The sequence below is a fragment of the Camellia sinensis genome, chromosome 9 (assembly GCF_055761805.1).
Source record: "Camellia sinensis isolate YWXY chromosome 9, ASM5576180v1, whole genome shotgun sequence".
NCBI lineage: Eukaryota > Viridiplantae > Streptophyta > Magnoliopsida > Ericales > Theaceae > Camellia > Camellia sinensis.
Genome location: NC_138969.1, coordinates 198,730,257 through 198,755,080, shown reverse-complemented (window position 1 = coordinate 198,755,080; position 24,824 = coordinate 198,730,257). Strand labels below are relative to the sequence as shown.

At 41.7% G+C, this 24,824-nt stretch overlaps 1 protein-coding gene across 1 annotated transcript; it reads right to left on the bottom strand.

Moving 5' to 3' along the window:
* Window positions 1-22,259: 22,259 nt before the first annotated feature.
* On the bottom strand, window positions 22,260-24,236 carry LOC145800048 (uncharacterized). The gene is made up of 2 exons (XM_082889707.1): window positions 23,049-24,236; window positions 22,260-22,451 (listed from the first exon to the last, which is right to left on the bottom strand). Exons 1-2 carry the CDS (start codon window positions 24,234-24,236, stop codon window positions 22,260-22,262), a joined length of 1,380 nt encoding a protein of 459 aa, XP_082745833.1.
* Between the last annotated feature and the right edge of the window lie 588 nt (window positions 24,237-24,824).

The window sequence follows — 24,824 nt, the reverse complement described above, 5'->3', positions numbered from 1 at the left end:
CGTTAATCTTGTTTATTTTACGGAAGTCATGATGATGGTGTTAAGAATCACCACTGACTTCTCTTTACCTTTTCTAGAATCTTCTTCAAATATTTCCCTCTCTCCCCCCCCTTCAAATAATTTTACAAGATTGTAGGTTACACTTGAATGTTCTACAACTAAAATTTTCACCACACTTTTTACCTACCCAACAGCCATCATTTACCAACCACTAATTTTACCTAACCAAATTTCACCATTTACCAACCACTCATTTCACCATTTATGAACCACTAAGTTTACCTAACTCAATTTGTGGCCAAGGATTACTCTTGGAATCTTCTTCACATTATTGAAGTAGTATAAATATGGGATGAGTTGTTGTACTAAGCATTGAATACTCAAGGAAACAAGCTATAAGTGAGTTTGAGTGTTGTGTGTTTGAGTACACCAAAGTGTTTAGTGTACGTAAGGTGTCCTAAAATCTTGGGTGTTCTCCTAGTATGTACTTGAATGTACTATCTTCCTTGTAAAGTGTTTTGTACTTAATAAAAATTCACATTAGTGAAATTCGTTGTGTTCTCACTCAACATATGGTCCTTTTATTTCTTCTAAGAATAAGTTAATTTGTACATGAATTGCAAATGAAGCTGACATAACAAGCACAAGAACTTTGAAAAATATTAATTTCTAAAACAGACAAACAATAATCTCAGAAAGTGCTACGTGATAAAGTAGTATTGTGATGTCACAAGTGTGAGGCATGTATAAGCCTTAGCACTATTTGACAGGGCAAAAGGCCACAAAAACTGTTCCCCATACATGGAGCGGAAGAAACAAACAAGTATGTTGAAATTGTTCATTGTAATGCTAGGTTTCTGCTACTCTGAAAATAATAAACTGTAACCAATTATCAAACAAGATTTATTTCAAATAGAGTTCTCTCTCTTTGACAATGAATTTTGACAAGTCAACAAGGCTAATATTGTTCACCGTGCTACAACTTGATGGCGCATGCAGTCTCTCAAAAGTGCACCATAAGATAGTGCAATGTTAGAGTCTTCATAACTAGCCATTTAAAATTGTCGGTTAACATTAGAAACTTAAACATAAAAACCAAATAAAGAACATATAAAATACCCTATTGACCCACAACAAAACCAACAAAAATGTAAACTTTCATAAGAAAGATCACCAGAAATGGTAGCAGCCCTCACTGAAACAGCATAGGAAAGACAGAAGTGATGTCAGATGGTTAGTAATCAACCACAAACCTATAAATTAGGATCTACATCTCCAACATAGAAGTAGACGTACACCTTCCAAGCAAAAAAAAAAAAAAACAAAATAAAGTTAAAATTACAGAAAACCTTCCAAGTACTAATTGTAAGTTAATACATTGTAGCCAATTAGATAATCTTATAATTTCTCTAATTTGTGAATTGGTTGGTAGCAGTCTCTTGAAAAATAAAGCAAGTCCATTAGTAATGATGCCTCTTTCTAATAATCACTACCTTCTATACATGTACACTGTTTGGGTCAACATGACATAAGAGGAATTGATCCCCAAGCACGAAGTTTAGGAGACCAACTAAATACCACTTGGCGCATAAGGCTGTGATGAACACTAAATCTTCTTTGTCATTGATGCATCAATAGCCAGTAGACAGCCCAGTATCACTGTGTTAAGGTACTACCCTCTAACTACTTTGATCCTTAAAGTTAATTAAAGAATTTCTTACCAGTTACTACCTACTAGTTCTATAATGTTGTTTCTTATTGAGATTAAAAGGAGGATTCTATTATAAAGCTTTTTTTATGTTTAAAACCTTGGTGAAGGAAGCTACATTGTTTTTCTATCTTTACAAATCCTAAAGCAACAATCATTCCTAAACTTAAAAGTGATTGTACATTGCAGCTAAATGGTGATTGTTGTATTCTAATTTTTCAAGGGTTGTCCTGATCATATATGCTCCATTGCATATTTATTTGCATTAGTAGGTCTAATCTGATCATTAGACCCGCCCCCATAGGTTTAGCACCGTAACCGGCTAGCAATCTTAGGATTACCAAAGGCCTTTACACATATTAACATATATTAAGGGGTTGCGGAAGCAAATATATAATATACAACGTCCATTGAGCTGTGCAGACAAACATGGGACAAATAATTTAAACTTTTATATACATATACGTGACATCATAATGCAACAATCTTATGTCACTCGCCGATACAGATATACAGAAAGTCAGAAATTGTATGAGACTCACAAAAAGAAAACAAAACAAGAGTTAAAAACATCGTTCCCAAAACATGACCACTTGACTAGACTTAATCTGGAACCTCATTGAGAGGCACAAAAAGGATGGTCAACTAAACAAAGCTCTCCACGTAGCAGCTTAGACCTGGTCATGCGCCTGCTCACCTACATACATAATATAAATAGTGAGCGAAAACCCAGTGAATAACAACATAGTAAAGGTTTTAATGAATGATGTCTGTACAGAAACAGAGTCTTGTGCATAATAAGACGTCAAAGCAGAAACATATTCATATACATAATCATATTTATATTCAAAGTTCATACATTGCACATGATAATACGTGGTGCATCCATTAGCGTTAACAAATTCAATGACCCGTGAAGGAACGGCCGTGAAGGCATTCCGCTGACCTATAAAAGGATAGCCATAAGGCATTCCGATGACTCATGTGCACAGAGATGTTTCCGATGAACCATAAAGGGATGACCATAAAGGCATTCTGATGACTTATAAAGGGACGCATATCATATGATGCTAAGGATGCCACGAATACATTTCAGAAACTTGGACAATCATTCATTCATACATAACATAGCATTTTAGAAAACTGATCATTTCATATCATCAGAAAATAATTAAAGTTAAACATAACTTTATAGAGTTATTACTCACAGATGGCTCCGGTAGCAAAATAGAGAAAACAGGCAATTCAGATAGTCTATGGTGCGTGACTTACACAAACACATAGTAGATATACATTGAAACACATGCTCATAATGACTTAACTCATTACGTCTTGTTCTTAGTGTGTTTCTAAGTCTTATCCTCATCATTATGTCTTAATTAAAGCTTAAGAATGCCTAGGATGCAATGAGGATGCCAAAATGTGTCTCAAAACACTTAGTCAAAATTGCTGAAAACAGGGTCCTCGCTTGAGTGCAACTTTTTTCGCTCGAGTGGAGGTTCAAAAATGTGAGTGGCCGCTCGAGCGCAACTTTGGTCACTCAAGTGATCTGTAAACTCTATAAAACTACTAATTGTGCAAATTCTCCGCTCAACGACCGCCCGACGGTCGCTCAAGCGTGAGACTGAGGTCTTCACTCAAGCGCAACTCTTGTCACTCGAGCGGTCTACAAAACATGAAAACTTCTAAGAGCATGCATTTTATGCTTGAGCCAACTCTTGGTCGCTCGAGTGGAAGTTCAAGATACTGAGTGCTCGCTCGAGCGCAGGATCTGTCACTCGAGCGGTGAGGTCAAAATCTGGAATTTCCAGATAGATGTTCTAAGTCCAAAACTCAAATTCAAAGCTGTTAAACACCTCTTTTGAGCCTAAGACTTGAGAAAACATATTTAAAATTATAGAACTTCATGAATTAAAAGTCGTTTCGCAAAAATCAAGGCCCAAAGAGTAAGTCAATTATTGAAATCAAACTTGAAACTCAATGTGTAACACGTGCATGATAAAACATGATTTCTTTCCTTCCAAAACACGATCAATTCAGATAAAATGATGTAGAACTTGATGAATTTCCAAAACCATGCTAGAGTAACTACATGCATGTGAGAGTTCTTGAAACTTAAGCTCAAAATGTAAAGAGATGTGCATGCATGCATGTATGAGTTCTTGAGTCACTTCTCTAAGCTTAATTCTTGTATATAATCACCTATTTCACTTGATTCCTCATGATTCATGACTTAATCACAAGGTTTAGAAGTTGCTTACTCACCTAAAGTCTTGAATTGGCAAGAATTCCAAGTTGTCTCTCCCAATTCTCAAGTCTTTAGCTAGATTCCAAACCAATTCCTTTGTTGAGTCTAATTTTCCTCCTTCTATCTCTCTCTACGTTGGAACTCAAAAGATAAGGAGTGGAGTGTTCTAATAGAAGCTTATATTAGCCTTATATAGGCTTAGTTAATGGTTTTAATTAATCCCAACTTAACTTAATCAAATATCATTAATTTATTCTACTGAGTCGGCTTCGAATTGAATTTCAATTAATCCAATCATAAAATCTTAAAAATTCCAAATACACATATTAATTCAAATTCGTGATCGGATGCTGATATGACCTTCAATTTGCAGAACAAAATAGAAACACAAACAAATCTTTCTACGATAGACAGATAGAAACACAAATAATGCAACACACATGCAATTAATTTAAAATATCATCTTAATTACTCATTAGGAAAAATTAATCATGGTTTAACGGCTAATCATAGGTTAGGGTTGTTATAGTCTTCCCTCCTTAAAGAGTTTGGCCCTTCAAACTCGAATTACCTTCATTTTAGAAGAACATCGGATCCAAAGGAAACAAATCAGGGTATCTTCTCATCATATTTTCCTCTGTCTACCAAGTTGCATAGGTTCCTCCGTGATTTTGCCAATCAACTTTTACCAATGGTATTTCTTTGTTTCTTAATCTTCTGATTTGGGGCTTTACAATCTGAATTAGCCTATCTTCGTATGTATAGTCATCTTTCAAAAGCACATGAGTTGGTTCAATCATGTGGAACGGATCTCTCAAATATTCTCGTAGTATTGAGACATGAAAAACATTATGCATATGTTTCATAACTGGCGGTAAGGCTACCCGATACGTCACCATGTCGATTTTCTCTAAAATCTCGTATGGCCCAACATATCTTGGTGCTAACTTGCCCTTTACACCAAACTGAGTTTGCCCTTTTATAGGAGTTACTTTAACAAGCACACGATCCCCAACGTCTTATTCCCTATCTCTTCTTCGGACATCCGCATTACTCTTTTGGCGACTTTGTGCAGTTTTCAATTGTTGCTGAATCAATTTCACGTTTTCAGTGGTTTCTTGCACAAATTCTAGTCCAATCAAAGGTCTATAGCCTACTTTAGCACAGCAAATCGGAGATCGGCATTTCCTACCATACAACGGTTCATAAGGAGCCATACCGATACTTGAATGATAACTATTGTTGTATATTGTAACGCCCTCAAAATAATAACATTAAAACCCATAAACTTAGACATGCATTGGTATAAAAGATAAATATTCTTCTATTCATCAGAGTAGTTCCTTACAAGAGTATTACATGTTAACAACAAAAGCAAATGCCCTACGGGCTTACAACTTTCCAAGTTAACACTTGGTTATAAAAAGAAGAATGCTAACTCAATACATATTAAGCCCTTGGCTTGAATTTACATATAATACATCAAAAGAAAGCAAATAACAAAGCAGTCTGTCTGCCTTTAGCCTCCCAAGCTATGTCCTTGGAGGTGGCATGCTACCTGTACCTGAAAATGATGTCCCATATAGGGTGAGCCAACGCCCAGTAGAAATATCTAAACACAATATGAGCAATAACTAAGACATTAGCAATTGATAAATGTTCAAGTTCCATAAATCAATTCATAATCCATTTCCATTTCATGACTGCTATGTTCATGTTTCATTTCAGTTTCCATTTCTTATCAATTTCACAATTTACATCAACGGCTCAGAACCTGGCCAACCACTTATATGAGACAGTGACTCATATTAGACATTTCCCAATTTGCAATAGATAAACTTACTAGTTGTATCAACATTTCAACAGATAAGCATACAAGCTGTATCCACATTTCAACAGATATGCATATTAGCTATATCAACACTTCTAGAGATAAGCATATGAGCTGTATCAACACTTCCATAGATAAGCATATAAGCTGTATCAACACTTCCATAGATAAGCATATAAGCTGTATCAGTGGAGTCCATCCCCTATCTCCTCCCAAACAACATCCGGTTTAGAGGTCCATCCCCTATCTTCCCCTAAACCGTGGAGTACATCTCCTATCTCCTCCCATACACACAACTTATATATGCATGGGTCATATACACAATCAATCAATACATAACGTTAATGTATTCTATCAACCGTCATACTCTATGACATATCCAATTGATTAGTTTTAATTTGCCTAATCATCATGCATGGTCTACAACAATTAAAACTACCCTCCACCGGTAGTCCAAGCAATTACTTCTAAACAGATAATAAAAACTCCAACAGATAAAATATCAATGTTTTCAAAAGTGAGCGATTAACAAATCCAACTCCACTATTCTACTATATAATGAGTCAATTTCATTATTTCCAACTCAATTCCATAGAACCACAATTTTCCCAAATTAATCATACAAATTAATTTATACAACCAATTAGGATCTTCTACCCCATTTCCCAATATTGACCCAATGGTCTATATTTCAATAACCAACAACAATATCATTATTTTGAAACTCATAATACACATTCTTGGAATCAAAATAACAAAACCCTCTTTTAACATTTCGAAACCCTAAGTCTCAAAATTACCCAACTTCAACACTTTATCAAAACAACAAAAAATCTATGTCAAAGACCATAAGAGTGAGTAGGAATCCCTACCTCAAAATCGGAGCTCAAGGGAAGAAGATAAAGAAACTCAACGTGCTCCAAAACTCAATATTCTCGGATCAAAGTGTAGCCCTCGACGATCAACCCAACTTTTACAAAGGCCGAAGGAAAAAGAAACACTCTAAGTAGATCAAACCCTAGAGAGAAAGGAGTTTCTAGAGAGAGGAACTCTCAAAATGTCTTTTTAGAAAGTAAGAGAGAGAGAGAGAGAATGTAAAAGTGATTTTAAAATACCCAGCCGCCAACTGATATACGACATTCCCGCTCGAGCGGAGAACACGACGCTCGAGCGTCAAGAACAAAAAACTAGGTCCGCTTGAGTGCAACAAGGCCCGCTCGAGCGCCAAGACACAAGAATAAAGTACATTCGCTTGAGCACGAAAACCAGTCCGCTCGAGCGTAGATTTCCCCTTCCCAGAACTTACACCAAAAAGTACTACCCGCTTGAGTGCCAGAGTACCCGCTCGAGCGCCAGAGTACCCTCTCGAGCGTCGAGCGTAAAAAACATGCTTGCAGAAGTTCTATAGAGCACCAAAATACTGGGAACGTGCAATATCCGCTCGAGCGCAAGAAGACCTGCTCGGGCGGACCTCCTAAAAACTGGGCAACAAAGAATTGAAACCAAAGCCCAACCAACCTGTAACAACTCTGCCCAATACATCCTAAAACTCAATCAAGCGGAATTAAAGGATGACAACAAGGTATACCACCACCAACATCACGGAACCGAGTCCGGAATACAACAGAACAGTAAAGGGACAACCGGGATCGCTATAACCTCCCCCCCTTAAAGAATTTCGTCCCCGAAATTAAACACAAGTTTTTCAAAAACAGGTTTTCTCCATTCTCAACAATGCTATAACATAATGTTAAACAATCCGACCCATTACCGGTCAATCCCGTCTCTTTCAAGAGGCATTTCACATTACACATAACAACCTGCATTATCAACATGCATTCCTTTGAAATTTACCAATTTCAACTCATTTTCCACAATTCAATAATACATGCAACATTAACATCATGCCTGCATTTCCACAATACATTGAACATATGCAATGTTATAACAAATTTTCATTAACCAAAACATTCACAATGTTTTACAACTTAAGACACATATAATGTTCTTAAAGTTCAACGATATTACAAAATCACCAATGCATGGTTACACATCAACAAACAAGTCCGGATATTTCTCGCGGACTTCCAACTCACGTTCCCAAGTGGCTTCCTCCACTCCATGATGTTTCCAAAAAACCTTTACCAAAGGAATGGTCTTGCCACGCAGGACTTGATCCCGCCTATCCAAGACCCGAACTGGCCTCTCCTCATATGAGGCATCCTCATCAACCTCTAAGTCGGTCCAATCCAATACATGGGACGCATCCGGCTCATACTTCCGAAGCATACTCACATGAAATACGTCATGCACTCCGGACAACTGCGGCGGCAAAGCAAAACGATAAGCAACCTCGCCAATCCTCTCAAGGACCTCCAAGGGACCAATAAACCGAGGGGATAACTTCCCACTCTTCCCGAACCTCATCAAACCTCGCCTAGGTGATATTTTCAAGAAGACATGATCACCTACCTCAAACGCCAAAGGCCTCCTCCTACGGTCGGCATAACTCTTTTGGCGACTCTGGGCTGTAACAAGCCTCCTATGGATAAGCTCAACTTTCTCCGTCGTCTCCCTAACCAACTCCGGATCCAACAAAGGTGCATCACCCACCTCGGTCCAACACAATGGAGACCTACACGGTCGGCCATACAAGGCCTCAAACGGTGCCATACCGATGCTAGACTGAAAACTGTTGTTGTAGGAAAACTCCACCAAGGGCAAGTGCCTCTCCCACGTCCCATTAAAGTCAAGGACACAACCTCGAAGCATATCCTCAAGGATCTGAATGGCACGCTCGGACTGCCGTCAGTTTGAGGATGATAACCCGTATTAAAAGTCAACTTAGTGCCCAAGGCACTCTGCAAACTCCGCCACAACCTAGCAGTAAAACAAGGATCTCTATCTGAGACGATCGTCACTGGGACCCCGTGCAATCTCACTATGTCCCGAATATACAAGTCGGCGAGATGATCTACCGAATCTTTCACGCGCATAGGAATGAAGTGCGCCGACTTAGTCAACCGGTCTACAACCACCCAAATGGCATCACTACCCCGCTGAGTTCTCGGAAGACCTACAACGAAGTCCATAGTGACATGCTCCCACTTCCACTCGGCAATAGGCAAGAGTTGCAACAAACCCGCTGGCCTCTGATGCTCGGCCTTCACTTGTTGGGAAGTAAGGCACTTCGATACGAAAATGGCCACATCTCTCTTCATACCCCACCACCAAAACTGGCGACCCAAATCCCGATACATCTTAGTGCCTCCCGGATGCACCGCAAGGCGTGAATGATGGAACTCTCAGAGTACTTCCTCTAGGCAAGACTCCGACACAAACAAACGGCCTCGGTATCTCACACTCTGGTCGGGATACGCCGTGAAACCGTTCTCAACCTTCCCACTGGAGATCTTCTCTCGGAGGGACTCCACCTCAAGGCCACCTCTCTGTGCCTCTAACACTCGTGTGACAAGCGTAGGCTGCGCAACAATAGAAAACAAGGCCGCAGCCTCAACAGATTCGTCCAGAAGCAAATCAAACTCGCCAAGCGTACCTAACATCTCCCATTCCCGTATGGCTATACAAGCTACATCACTAATGGATTTCCTACTAAGGGCATCGGCCACAACATTGGCCTTTCCCGGGTGATAGTGCAACTCAAAATCATAGTCCTCAATGAACTCCATCCACCTTCTCTGCCTCAAATTCAAGTCTCTCTGTGTAAACAGATACTTCAAACTTTTGTGGTCAGAGAACACCTCGAACCTCTCACCATAAAGGTAATGCCTCCAAATCTTCAAGGCAAAGATCACTGCTGCTAACTCTAAGTCGTGTGTAGGGTAATTCTTCTCGTGTATTTTCAACTGACGTGAGCCATAAGCTACCACTTTCCCCTCTTGCATCAACACACAACCCAAACCCTCCCGCGAGGCATCACAATAAACCGCATAACCCAACCCTCTCTCCGGAATAATCAAAACCGGCGCGGTGGTCAATCTAACCTTCAACTCTTGGAATGACTTTTCGCAAGTCTCACTCCACACAAACTTGACCCCTTTTCGCGTCAATCTAGTCAACGGCGAAGCTAGCCTGTTGAAATCTTTCACAAACTGACGGTAATACCCAGCTAATCTCAGAAAACTACGGATCTCAAAAACGCTCTTAGGCTGTGCCCAATCTTGCACTGCCTCAATCTTGGATGTATCAACAGACACCCCTTCTCTGAATACCACATGGCCTAAGAATTTGACCTCTCCTAGCCAAAACTCACACTTCCCAAACTTGGCATACAGCCTATGGGCTCTAAGCAATTCAAGCTCCACTCTCAAGTGTTCCTCGTGCTCCTCCTCAGAAGGCGAATAGATAAGAATGTCGTCCACGAAAACGACCACAAATCGATCTAAGAATTCCCAGAAGATCCGGTTCATCAAGTCCATAAAGACTGCCGGTGCATTGGTAAGCCCGAATGGCATGACCAGAAACTCATAATGGCCATATCGCGTACGGAACGCCATCTTAGGAATATCCTCCTCCCTGACCCTCAACTGGTGGTAACCTGATCTCAAGTCTATCTTAGAGAAACAACGGGAACCCTTCAACTGGTCAAACAAATCATCTATACGGGGCATAGGGTATTTATTCTTAACCGTAGCCCAATTCAACTTCCGGTAGTCGATACACAACCTCAAGGCACCATCTTTCTTTTTAGCAAAGAGGGCCAGTGCTCCCCACGGCGAAACACTAGGGCGAACAAAACCCTTATCTAGCAATTTCTGGAGCTGAATCTTCAACTCACTCAACTCGGCTGGGGCAAAACGATAAGGTGCCATTGAAATCGGCGCTGTACCGGGCACTAAATCAATAGAGAACTCTATCTCTCGGTGAGGTGGTAAACTAACGAGATCCTTGGGAAAAACATCCGAATACTCACAAACCACCCTCGGCAATACGATCTGGGTCTCATCACACTCACCACTCATAAAGCTGGCAAGTAGACCACTAAGCTTATTCCGCCCTCGCGGATCATACATCGGTGGCAACACACTACCAACCCGATCCCCCAAGAAATGGAAACACTCCCCGCTCAAGGTACAAACTGTGACCCTCTAGCGGTAGCAATCAATAACAGCCCAGTATGACGATAGCCAGTCCATACCCAAAATAACATCAAAACCCTTCATGGGCATGACAACAAAAGGAAAAGGAAGCCTATGGTCGGCGACCTCTATATCACAACCTCTAACACCTTGTTTCAAGATCAACTCACCACCAACAGGCAATACTACACATATAGGAGATGCTAACTGTGCCAACTCCAATTCCAAAACAGATGCAAATGCAGCAGATACAAAAGAATGAGATGCACCCGTATCAATCAATACACTAGCAACCGAGTTACAAAACAAGAAGGTACCTCTCACAACTGACGGAGCAGGTACAAGATCCTGCACGGTAACAACATACACGCGGCCTGTAGGCCCCTGATCCACCTGCTCACCTTTAGGAGCAAAAGACTGCTGCACTGACTGGGATGACGAAGCTCCCGGATTGGCCCTCGAGGCCTACATAGACTGAGCTGGCTGAAAACCTTGCGTCTGGCTAGAACCAGACGCGCCCGAAGTGGCACTCAACTGTGGGCAAAACCTCTTCAGGTGCCTAGGCTGACCACACTGATAGCAAGACAAAGGTTGGCCCCTGCCCTGACTCTGGCCTTGAGGTCTAGCTGAAGAAGAAGCAGCTCACTGACCCCTTCCCTTCTGCGGGCAAACCGAAGACTTGTGATCCAGCTGGCCACACGCAAAACAAGTCAAGCCTCCCTCACTACTTCTCTCAGAGCCCGCACTCGGCACTGGAAAGGTCGATCTAGACAAACCACCCTGAGACTGCTGAGGGTTAGAACACCTCTGTCCCCTGCCATCACCCTGACCATCTTGGCTCCTCTTGGAGCCTCTCTGCCCTTCATCCTCCTCCTGCATCATTATCTCCATATGAGCTGCAACATCCACCAGACGTCTATACTCTCGAATAAAGGACCCTCTAACCCTCAACTTGAGTCCACGCCTCAACTTCCGCTCAAACTCTAAGCAACGACGTTCTTCAGACGCCATAAGTTCAGGTACAAACCTGGACAGACTAGTAAAGGTAGCCTCAAACTTGGCCACTGACAAGCCCTGCTGCTTAAGCTGGCAAAACTGCTCCCTCAGTTTCTCCCTAGCAGCTGAAGATAAAAACTTCTCCTGGAAAGCATTCACAAACGCCTCCCATGCACCACCAACACTGCCCTTTTCGTATTTCCACCACTGACCCGCATCTCCCTTCAGCTGGAAGGATGCTAAGGTCACCTTTAAAGCCCCGTCCTCGATGCCAAGCATCTCGAACGTCTTCTCCATCTGTTCCAACCACTCGTCAGCCTTAAGTGGCTCCTTTGGATCCCCAACAAACTCGTCCGGATTGGACCGGAAGAATTCCTTTTTCAAGAAGGAAGGCCCTGCCTCAGCTACGTGGGCCTGATCCTGATTCCCCGCTCTGAGAATACCCAAAGCTCCTGCTATCTCTCAGGCCAAGGCACTCATAGCCTGTTGACCCGCTGGCTCGGCCACATTGGCCTGACCAGCTCCCTCCTGCTGTGCCGAAATATTGTCCGGTAGAGGCATCTCCTGCCTACCACGCCTGCCTTGCCTTCCACGTCCTCGTCCTGACATCCTAATAAAGGTAACCAAGACCATTAGCACATTCACAAATGTGACGAAGCTATAACACTCACGTCCTAATGCATGGACAACTGTAATTCACTCCACGTAAGCACTTAATCACATAAACAATTACGAATTTCATTTCTGGATAATGATAGTCCCGAGGCGTTACTAGAGTTCCGGTTAGAAACAGCATTGATCAAGTGCTTTTCCAACAAGACTCCTAGAAACCCAAGGATCCAATCAACATCCTAGAAACTACATTCCATACCTACATAGTCACATAAACATGTTATCATATAAGCACATAACACTACATCTCAGTCTCTATCAAGCGAGACAAACCCATTGTGATCCTAATAACTTCCCACGTACCCAAAGTATTCGAACCCGGTACGCTCTGATACGAAGTTGTAACGCCCTCAAAATAATAACATTAAAACCCATCAACTTAGACATGCATTGGTATAAAAGATAAATATTCTTTTATTTATCAGAGTAGTTCCTTACAAGAGTATTACATGTTAACAACAAAAGTAAATGCCCTACGGGCTTACAGCTTTCCAAGTTAACACTTGGTTATAAAAAGAAGAATGCTAACTCAATACATATTAAGCCCTTGTCTTGAATTTACATATAATACATCAAAAGAAAGCAAATAACAAAGTAGTCTGTCTGCCTCTAGCCTCCCAAGCTATGTCCTTGGAGGTGGCATACTACCTGTACCTGAAAATGATGTCCCATATAGGGTGAGCCAACGCCCAGTAGAAATATCTAAACACAATATGAGCAATAACTAAGACATTAGCAATTGATAAATGTTCAAGTTCCATAAATCAATTCATAATCCATTTCCATTTCATGACTGCTATGTTCATGTTTCATTTCAGTTTCCATTTCTTATCAATTTCACAATTTACATCAACGGCTCAGAACCTGGCCAACCACTTATATGAGACAGTGACTCATATTAGACATTTCCCAATTTGCAATAGATAAACTTACTAGTTGTATCAACATTTCAACAGATAAGCATACAAGCTGTATCCACATTTCAACAGATATGCATATTAGCTATATCAACACTTCTAGAGATAAGCATATGAGCTGTATCAACACTTCCATAGATAAGCATATAAGCTGTATCCGTGGAGTCCATCCCCTATCTCCTCCCAAACAACATCCGGTTTAGAGGTCCATCCCCTATCTCCTCCCATACACACAACGTATATACACATGGGTCATATACACAATCAATCAATACTTAACGTTAATGTATTCTATCAACCGTCATACTCTATGACATATCCAATTGATTAGTTTTAGCTTGCCTAAACATCATGCATTGTCTACAACAATCAAAAGTACCCTCCACCGGTAGTCCAAGCAATTATTTCTAAACAGATAATAAAAGCTTCAACAGATAAAATATCAATGTTTTCAAAAGTGAGCGATTAGCAAATCCAACTCCACTATTCTACTACATAATGAGTCAATTTCATTATTTCCAACTCAATTCCATATAACCACAATTTTCCCAAATTAATCATACCAATTAATTTATACAACCAATTAGGGTCTTCTACCCAATTTTCCAATATTAACCCAATGGTCTATATTTCAACAACCAACAACAATATCATTATTTTGAAACTCATAATACACATTCTTGGAATCAAAATAACAAAACCCTCTTTTAACATTTCGAAACCCTAAGTCCCAAAATTACCCAACTTCAACACTTTATCAAAACAACCAAAAATCTATGCCAAAGACCATAAGAGTGAGTAAGAATCCCTACCTCAAAATCGGAGCTCAAGGGAAGAAGATGAAGAAACTCAACATGCTCCAAAACTCAATATTCTCGGATCAAAGTGTAGCCCTCGACGATCAACCCAACTTTTACAAAGGCCGAAGGAAAAGGAAACACTCTAACTAGATCAAACCCTAGAGAGAAGGGAGTTTCTAGAGAGAGGAACTCTCAAAATGTCTTTTTAGAAAGTAAGAGAGAGAGAGGGAGAATGTAAAAGTGACTTTAAAATGTCCAGCTGCCAACTGATATACGACATTCCCGCTCGAGTGGAGAACACGACGCTCGAGCGTCAAGAACAAAAAACAAGGTCCGCTCGAGCGCCAAGACACAAGAATAAAGTACATCCGCTCGAGCACGAAAACCAGTCCGCTCAAGCGTAGAATTCCCCCTCCCAGAACTTACACCAAAAAGTACTACCCGCTCGAGCGCCAGAGTACCCGCTTGAGCGCCACCGCTCGAGCGTCGAGCGTGAAAAACATGCTTGCAGAAGTTCTGCAGAGCACCAAAATACTGGGAGCGTGCAATATCCGCTCGAGCGCAAGAAGACCCGCTCGGGCGGACCTCCTAAAAACTGGGCAACAAAGAATTGAAACCAAAGCCCAACCAACCTGTAACAACTCTGCCCAATACATCCTAAAACTCAATCAAGGGGAATTAAAGGATGACAACAAGGTATACCACCACCAACATCACGGAACCGAGTCCGGAATACAACAGAACAGTAAAGGGACAACCGGGATCGCTATAACCTCCCTCCCTTAAAGAATTTCGTCCCCGAAATTAAACACAAGTTTTTCAAAAACAGGTTTTCTCCATTCTCAACAATGCTATAACATAATGTTAAACAATCCGACCCATTACCGGTTAATCCCGTCTCTTTCAAGAGGCATTTCACATTACACATAACAACCTGCATTATCAACATGCATTCCTTTGAAATTTACCAATTTCAACCCATTTTCCACAATTCCATAATACATGCAACATTAACATCATGCCTGCATTTCCACAATACATTGAACATATGCAATGTTATAACAAATTTTCATTAACCAAAACATTCACAATGTTTTACAACTTAAGACACATATAATGTTCTTAAAGTTCAACGATATTACAAAATCACCAATGCATGGTTACACATCAACAAACAAGTCCGGATATTTCTCGCGGACTTCCAACTCACGTTCCCAAGTGGCTTCCTCCACTCCATGATGTTTCCAAAAAACCTTTACCAAAGGAATGGTCTTGCCACGCAGGACTTGATCCTGTCTATCCAAGACCCGAACTGGCCTCTCCTCATATGAGGCATCCTCATCAACCTCTAAGTCGGTCCAATCCAATACATGGGACGCATCTGGCTCATACTTCCGAAGCATACTCACATGAAATACGTCATGCACTCCGGACAACTGCGGCGGCAAAGCAAAACGATAAGCAACCTCGCCAATCCTCTCAAGGATCTCCAAGGGACCAATAAACCGAGGGGATAACTTCCCACTCTTCCCGCACCTCATCAAACCTCGCCTAGGTGATATTTTCAAGAAGACATGATCACCTACCTCAAACGCCAAAGGCCTCCTCCTACGGTCGGCATAACTCTTTTGGCGACTCTGGGCTGTAACAAGCCTCCTATGGATAAGCTCAACTTTCTCCGTCGTCTCCCTAACCAACTCCGGACCCAACAAAGGTGCATCACCCACCTCGGCCCAACACACTGGAGACCTACACGGTCGGCCATACAAGGCCTCAAACGGTGCCATACCGATGCTAGACTGAAAACTGTTGTTGTAGGAAAACTCCACCAAGGGCAAATGCCTCTCCCACGTCCCACTAAAGTCAAGGACACAACCTCGAAGCATATCCTCAAGGATCTGAATGGCACGTTCGGACTGCCCGTCAGTCTGAGGATGATAAGCCGTACTAAAAGTCAACTTAGTGCCCAAGGCACTCTGCAAACTCTGCCACAACCTAGCAGTAAAACGAGGATCTCTATCTGAGACGATCGTCACTGGGACCCCGTGCAATCTCACTATGTCCCGAATATACAAGTAGGCGAGATGATCTACCGAATCTCACACGCGCATAGGAATGAAGTGCGCCGACTTAGTCAACCGGTCTACAACCACCCAAATGGCATCACTACCCCGCTAAGTCCTCGGAAGACCTATAACGAAGTCCATAGTGACATGCTCCCACTTCCACTCGGCAATAGGCAAGGGTTGCAACAAACCCGCTGTCCTCTGATGCTTGGCCTTCACTTGCTGGCAAGTAAGGCACTTCGATACGAAAACGGCCACATCTCTCTTCATACCCCGCCACCAAAATTGGCGACCCAAATCCCGATACGTCGTAGTGCCTCCCGGATGCACCGTAAGGCATGAATGATGGAACTCTCGGAGTACTTCCTCTCGGCAAGACTCCGGCACAAACAAACAGCCTCGGTATCTCACACTCTGGTCGGGATACGCCGTCAAACCCTTCTCAACCTTCCCACTGGAGATCTTCTCTCGGAGGGACTCTACCTCAAGGTCACCTCTCTGTGCCTCTAACACTCGTGTGACAAGCGTAGGCTGCGCAACAACAGAAAACAAGGCCGCAGCCTCAACAGATTCGTCCAGAAGCAAATCAAACTCGCCAAGCGTACCCAACATCTCCCATTCCCGGATGGCTATACAAGCTACATCACTAATGGATTTCCTACTAAGGGCATCGGCCACAACATTGGCCTTTCCCGGGTGAGAGTGCAACTCAAAATCATAGTCCTCAATGAACTCCATCTACCTTCTCTGCCTCAAATTCAAGTCTCTCTTTGTAAACAGATACTTTAAACTTTTCTGGTCCGAGAACACCTCAAACCTCTCACTATAAAGGTAGTGCCTCCAAATCTTCAAGGCAAAGTTCACTGCTGCTAACTCTAAGTCGTGTGTAGGGTAATTCGTCTCGTGTATTTTCAACTGACGTGAGCCATAAGCTACAACTTTCCCCTCTTGCATCAACACACAACCCAAACCCTCCCGTGAGGTATCACAATAAACCGCATAACCCAACCCTCTCTCCGGAATAATCAAAACTGACACGGTGGTCAATCTAACCTTCAACTCTTGGAAAGACTTTTCGCAAGTCTCACTCCACACAAACTTGACCCCTTTTTCGCATTAATCTAGTCAACGGCGAAGCTAGCCTGGAGAAATCTTTCACAAACCGACGGTAATACCCAGCTAATCCCAGAAAACTGCGGATCTCAAAAATGCTCTTAGGCTGTGCCCAATCCTGCACTGCCTCAATCTTGGATGTATCAACAGACACCCCTTCCCCGGATACCACATGGCCTAAGAATTTGACCTCTCCTAGCCAGAACTCACACTTCCCAAACTTAGCATACAGCCTATGGGCTCTAAGCAATTCAAGCACCACTCTCAAGTGTTCCTCGTGCTCCTCTTTAGAAGATGAATAGATAAGAATGTCTTCCACAAAAACGACCACAAATCGGTCTAAGAATTCCCAGAAGATCCGGTTCATCAAGTCCATAAAGACTGCCGGTGCATTGGTAAGCCCGAATGGCATCACCAGAAACTCATAATGGCCATACCGCGTACGAAATGCCGTCTTAGGAATATCCTCCTCCCTGACCCTCAACTGGTGGTAACCCGATCTCAAGTCTATCTTAGAGAAACAACGGGAACCCTTCAACTGGTCAAACAAATCATCTATACGGGGCATAGGGTATTTATTCTTAACCGTAGCCCGATTCAACTTCCGGTAGTCGATACACAACCTCAAGGCACCATATTTCTTTTTAGCAAAGAGGGCCGGTGCTCCCCACGGCGAAACACTAGGGCGAACAAAACCCTTATCTAGCAATTTCTGGAGCTGAATCTTCAATTCACTCAACTCGGCTAGGGCAAAATGATAAGGTGCCATAGAAATCGGCGCTGTGCCGGGCACTAAATCAATAGAGAACTCTATCTCTCGGTGAGGTGGTAAACTAACGAGATCCTCGGGAAAAACATTCGAGTACTCACAAACCACCCTCGGCAATACGATCTGGGTCTCATCACACTCACCACTCATAAAGCTGGCAAGTAGACCATTAAGCTTATTCCGCCCTCGCGGATCATACATCGGTGGCAACACACTACCAACCCAATCCCCCAAGAAATGGAAACACTCCCCGCTCAAGGTACAAACCGTGACCCTCTGGCGGTAGCAATCAATAACAGCCCGGTATGACGATAGCCAGCCCATACCCAAAATAACATCAAAACCCTTCATGGGCATGACAAGAAAAGGAAAAAGAAGCCTATGGTCGGCGACCTCTATATCACAACCTCTAACACCTTGTTTCAAGATCAACTCACCACCAACAGGCGATACTACACATATAGGAGATGCTAACTATGCCAACTCCAATTCCAAAACAGATGCAAATGCAGCAGATACAAAAGAATGAGATGCACCCGTATCAATCAATACACTAGCAACCGAGTTACAAAACAAGAAGGTACCTCTCACAACTGACGGATCAGGTACAAGATCCTGTGCGGTAACAGCATAGACGCGGCCTGTAGGCCCCTGATCCACCGGCTCACCTCTAGGAGCAAAAGACTGTTGCACTGACTGGGATGACGAAGCTCCCGGATTGGCCCTCGAGGCCTGCACAGACTGAGCTGGCTAAAAACCCTGCATCTACGTAGAACCAGACGCGCCCGAAGTGGCACTCAACTGTGGGCAAAACCTCTTCAGGTACCCAGGCTGACCACACTGATAGCAAGACAAAGGCTGGCCCTTGCCCTGACTCTGGCCCTGAGGTCTAGCTGAAGAAGAAGTAGCTCGCTGACCCCCTCCCTTCTGCGGGCAAACTGAAGACTTGTGACCCAGCTGGCCACACGCAAAACAAGTCAAGCCTCCCTGAATACCTCTCCCAGAGCCCGCACTCGGCACTGGAAAGGTCGATCTAGACAAACCACCCTAAGACTGCTGAGGGTTAGAACCCCTCTGTCTCCTGCCGTCACCCTGACCATCTTGGCTCCTCTTGGAGCCTCTCTGCCCTTCATCCTCCTCCTGCATCATTATCTCCATATGAGCTGCAGCATCCACCAGACGTCTATACTCTCGAATAAAGGACCCTCCAACCCTCAACTTGAGTCCACGCCTCAACTTCCGCTCAAACTCTAAGCAACGGCGTTCCTCAGACGCCACAAGTTCAGGTGCAAACCTGGACAGACTAGTAAAAGTAGCCTCAAACTCGGCCACTGACAAGCCCTGCTGCTTAAGATGGCAAAACTGCTCCATCAGTTTCTCCCTAACAGCTGAAGATAAAAACTTCTCCTGGAAAGCATTCACAAACGCCTCCCATGCACCACCAACACTGCCCTTTTTGTGTTTCCACCATTGACCCGCATCTCCCTTCAGCTGGAAGGATGCCAAACAATTATTTTTAAACAGATAATAAAAGTTCCAACAGATAAAATATCAATGTTTTCAAAAGTGAGCGATTAACAAATCCAACTCCACTATTCTACTATATAATGAGTCAATTTCATTATTTCCAACTCAATTCCATATAACCACAGTTTTCCCAAATTAATCATACCAATTAATTTATACAACCAATTAGGTTCTTCTACCCTATTTCCCAATATTTACCCAATGGTTTATATTTCAACAACCAACAATAATATCATTATTTTGAAACTCATAATACACATTCTTGGAATCAAAATAACAAAACCCTCTTTTAACATTTCAAAACCCTAAGTCCCAAAATTATCCAACTTCAACACTTTATCAAAACAACCAAAAATCTATGTCAAAGACCATAAAAGTGAGTAGGAATCCCTACGTCAAAATCGGAGCTCAAGGGAAGAAGATGAAGAAACTCAACGTGCTCCAAAACTTAATATTCTCGGATCAAAGTGTAGCCCTCGATGATCAACCCAACTTTTACAAAGGCCGAAGGAAAAGGAAACACTCTAATTAGATCAAACCCTAGAGAGAAGGGAGTTTCTAGAGAGAGGAACTCTCAAAATGTCTTTTTAGAAAGTAAGAGAGAGAGAGAGAATATAAAAAGTGATTTTAAAATGCCCAGCTGCCAATTGATATACGACATTCCCGCTCGAGCGGAGAACACAACGCTCGAGCGTCAAGAACAAAAAACTAGGTCCGCTTGAGCGCCAAGACACAAGAATAAAGTACATCCGCTCGAGCGTAGATTTCCCCCTCCTAGAACTTACACCAAAAAGTACTACCTGCTCGAGCGCCAGAGTACCCGCTCAAACGCCACCGCTCGAGCATAAAGAAATTCGCTCGAGCGTGAAAAACATGCTTGCAGAAGTTCTGCAGAGCACCAAAATACTGGGAGCGTGCAATATCCGCTCGAGCGCAAGAAGACCCGCTCGAGCGGACCTCCTAAAAACTGGGCAACAAAGAATTGAAACCAAAGCCCAACCAACCTGTAACAACTCTGCCCAATACATCCTAAAACTCAATCAAGCGGAATTAAAGGATGACAACAAGGTATACCACCACTAACATCACGGAACCAAGTCCGGAATACAACAGAATAGTAAAAGGACAACCGGGATCGCTATATACATAAACTCAGCCAGAGGTAGATAAGTCTCCTAAGTCCCTTGGAAATCTAATACACACATTATGAGCATATCTTCCAAGGTTTGAATGGTTCGTTCTAATTGGCCATCTTTCTGTGGGTGATAAGCATTACTTAGTCTTAACTCAGTTCCCAAAGCTTAATGTAGACTCTGCCAGAATCTTGAAGTGAACTTAGGATCTCTGTCAGACACAATAGATACTGGAATACCGTGTAATCTTGCTATCTCATTCACCTAGATGTTAGCCAATTTATCCGCATTATACAAAGATTTGACAGGTAAAAAGTAGGCAGATTTAGTTAAACGATCAACAATGACCCAAATAGAATCCACACCTCGGGAGGAGCGAGGCAATACCACAATGAAGTCCATGGTAATATGTTCTTATTTCCATTCTGGTATTGGAAGCGGCTGAAACAATCCAACGAGTCGTTGATGTTCAACTTTAACTTGCTGGCAATGCAAGCATCTTGCCACAAAATCAGCAATGTTTTTCTTCACTCCAGGCCATCAGAAATTCTGTTTCAATTTTTTGTACATTTTTGTGTTTCCCGGGTGCATAGCAAACTTTGAATTGTGAGCTTCAGTCATAACACGTTTTCTCAAATCTAGACAATCTAGCACACAAAGTCGATTCTGAAACTTCAACACATTGTTCTCAAACACAAATCCTAGCCTTGGTTTTGAGTCAATTTCATCAACAATCTTCTTCAAAAATTCATCCTACAATTGCCTTTCTTTAATTTCTTTAAGTATGGCAGGTTAGGCAGAAATGGCAACTAAGACTCTACCTTGTTCTTGTAACACAATTTCAATCTCATTTCTTTCCAAGTCATATGATAATTCTTTCTGACTGGTGATTAAACATGATAAATTCCCAATTGATTTCCAGCTTAGAGCATCCGTAACGATATTTGCCTTTCTCGGATGATACAGGATTTGCAAGTCATAATCTTTGATCAATTCGAGCAATTGTCTCTGTCTCATATTTAATTCTTTCTGAGTAAAGAAATATTTCAAACTTTTATGATTAGTATATATTTCACAAGATACTCCGTACAAATAATGGCACCATCTTTTCAACACAAAAACCACAGCTGCAAGTTCAAGGTTATGAGTTGGATAGTTCTTTTCACGAGGGCAGAGTTACTGAGAAGCATACGCAATTGCTTTCCCATTTTGCATTAACACACACCCTAAGCCTTTATAGGAAGCATCGCTGTAAATTTAAAACCCATCGGTTCCGTTAGGCAATGTCAAAATAAGTGCGGTTACCAGTTTAGTTTTTAGTTCTTGGAAAGCTAATTCCCGCTGATCAGTCCAATCAAATGGTACATTTTTCTGGATCAACTATGTCAATGGCATGGCAAGCTTAGAGAAGTCTCTCACAAATCTGCAGTAGTAGCCAGCAAGCCCCAGAAAACTTCTGATTTCTGACACATTGGTCAGTCTTGGCCAGTCCACAATGGCTTCAATTTTCTGTGGGTCTACTGATATGCCATCTTTGTTGATTACATATCTCAAAAACGCTACATTGTCAAGCTAGAATTCACATTTGGACAATTTTGCATACAACTTCTTTTCTCTCAAAATCTGTAACGTAGTTCTCAAATGATGTTCGCGTTCTTCCCTACTTTTAGAAGAAATCAAGATGTCATCAATAAATACAACTATAAATTCATTGAGAAATTGTTTGAAAACCTTATTTATTAGGTACATGAAAGCTGCAAGTGTATTCGTTACCCCAAATGGCATTACTAAAAATTCATAGTGCCCGTATCTAGTTCGGAAAGCAGTTTTCTTAATGTCTTCTGCCTTAACTTTCAATTGATGATAGCCCGATTTAAGGTCAGTTTTAGAAAACACTTGGGCTCCATGGAGTTGGTCAAACAAATCATCTATTCGGGACAAAAGATATTTATTCTTGATAGTTACTCTATTCAATTCCCGATAATCTATACATAACCTTAAGGACCCATCTTTCTTTTTAACAAATAAAACTGGAGCACCCCAAGGCGAAGTGCTCGGTCGGATGAATTTCTTGTCTAACAGTTCTTGAAGTTGAATTTTCAATTCTTTCAATTCTGAGGTTGACATTCTATAAGGGGTTTTAGAAATAGGCTGTGTTCTAGGTACTACATCAATAGTAAACTCGATTTCTCTATCAATTAAGTCTCCGGGTAAATCATTTGGAAATACATAGGGAAATTCATTTACTACAAAGATGTTCTCAACAGTAGAACCATTAGAAGTCACAGTCAACACGCAACATAAGTAACCCCGGCACCCTTTTTGTAATAACTTCCTGGGTTTCACAAAAGAAATCAAATACGGTAGAGGAATTACCCCATTCCCAACAAATACAAACTCAGGCATGCCAGGTGGTCGAAACACAACAGTTTTATTCACACAATCAATAGTTTTACAATACTTCAACAACCAATCCATGCCCAATATACAGTCAAAATGGTCAATGCTCAAAGGCAGCAAATCAATATAAGATGTCATATCACCAATCATAATATCACATGTCGGATAAACATAAGCATATATCATAGAACCTCTAGATGGTGTAGACACAAATAGTAAATAGTTCATAGACTTCAAAGGTCTAATTAATTTTCGAGAAAAAGCATGTGATACAAATGAGTGTGTGAAACTAGAATCTATCAACACATAGGTATTCTGAGCAAATATAGAGATTATACCTGACACCATTGATTCAGTATTATGTACATCCCTAGGCACTAGTGCGAATACTCTCCCTTGTCTTAACGTTTCATTCCTGGTGTCACCCCTGGCATTAGTTCTGGCATTTGTCCTTGTTACGGAAGTAGATCTGGCTGAACTTACTGTGAGGCAATTGGCATTCTCAAACCGGACTGGACAATCTCTCATCATGTGGCCGATTTTACCATATCTGAAACAGGCACCCGTTGCTTGATAACAGAAGCCCTTATGTTTTCTTTCACAATCTAAACAAACTGGTATAGACCCACTACTCTGACTAGAGCTACTAGAGGATCCCGTGTTTTGTTTCTTGCTTCCAAATTGCCCCTTTCTAAACTTGTTCCCCAACCTCTTACCTCTCAATTCTGTTGTTGTTGGGGCCTTGCTTTGCTTCATAGCTGCTAAGGTAGCTTCCTCCATTAGTGCTCTGTCTAGTACATTCACATAGGTAGGCAACTTCAAGACGCCAACCCGGTCAAACACTTCCAAAGTCAAGCCTCCTTCAAATTTCTGTGTTTTTTTATAATCGGTATCCACCATGTGTAGAGCAAACCGGGCCAATTTGTTGAACTTAACTTCATATTTAGCGATTGACATATTGCCTTGCTTGAGTTCTTGAAATTCAAAAACTTTTCAGTCCTGAAAACATTGAGGGAAATACTTGTCGTAGAAGATTTCCTTGAATTGAGTCCATGTCATGTTCCCATTATAGTTTCAAATTAACAACCACCACCTTTGAACTTCATTCTTTAAAGTATAGGTGGCCAAGAGCACCTTTTGAGTTTTGGAGTAGGGAAAGACTTCATATAGTTTTTCCATTTCAAGTTCAATCCCACCTAAGAACGTTGGCGATTTCATTTTCATAAACTTCTAGGTCAGATTGATTATGTCATTGTTATCTGGTTCATTTTGTACTGGTGGAGGCAGAGGAGGCATGGCTTGTTGCCTCAGAGATTTCGTTAAGGTTGCAAGAATTTGTTCCATGCGACTCATGCGAGCCTCAGAAGATCCTGTTGCATCATCACTTCTTGCATTTTCCATCGCTATAGGTAAACAGAACAATAATAAACATAGGCAAATAATTCTTTTCACAGTGTTTGAAACATTCAATCCCAGTTCATTCGTTTCAATTTTATATGTTCATGTTCAAATTGAGTTTTCTCATTTACAAAAATTAACACACAC

What these genes read in the sequence shown, in the direction of transcription:
- LOC145800048 (XM_082889707.1), bottom strand. Translation starts at nt 24,236, where the DNA reads ATGTCAATCGCTAAATATGAAGTTAAGTTCAACAAATTGGCCCGGTTT. An exon ending in AAATCGAGTTTACTATTGAT is followed by an intron (nt 22,452 to 23,048) that starts GTAGTACCTAGA and finishes TGTGAATTCTAG; the next exon opens with CTTGACAATGTAGCGTTTTT.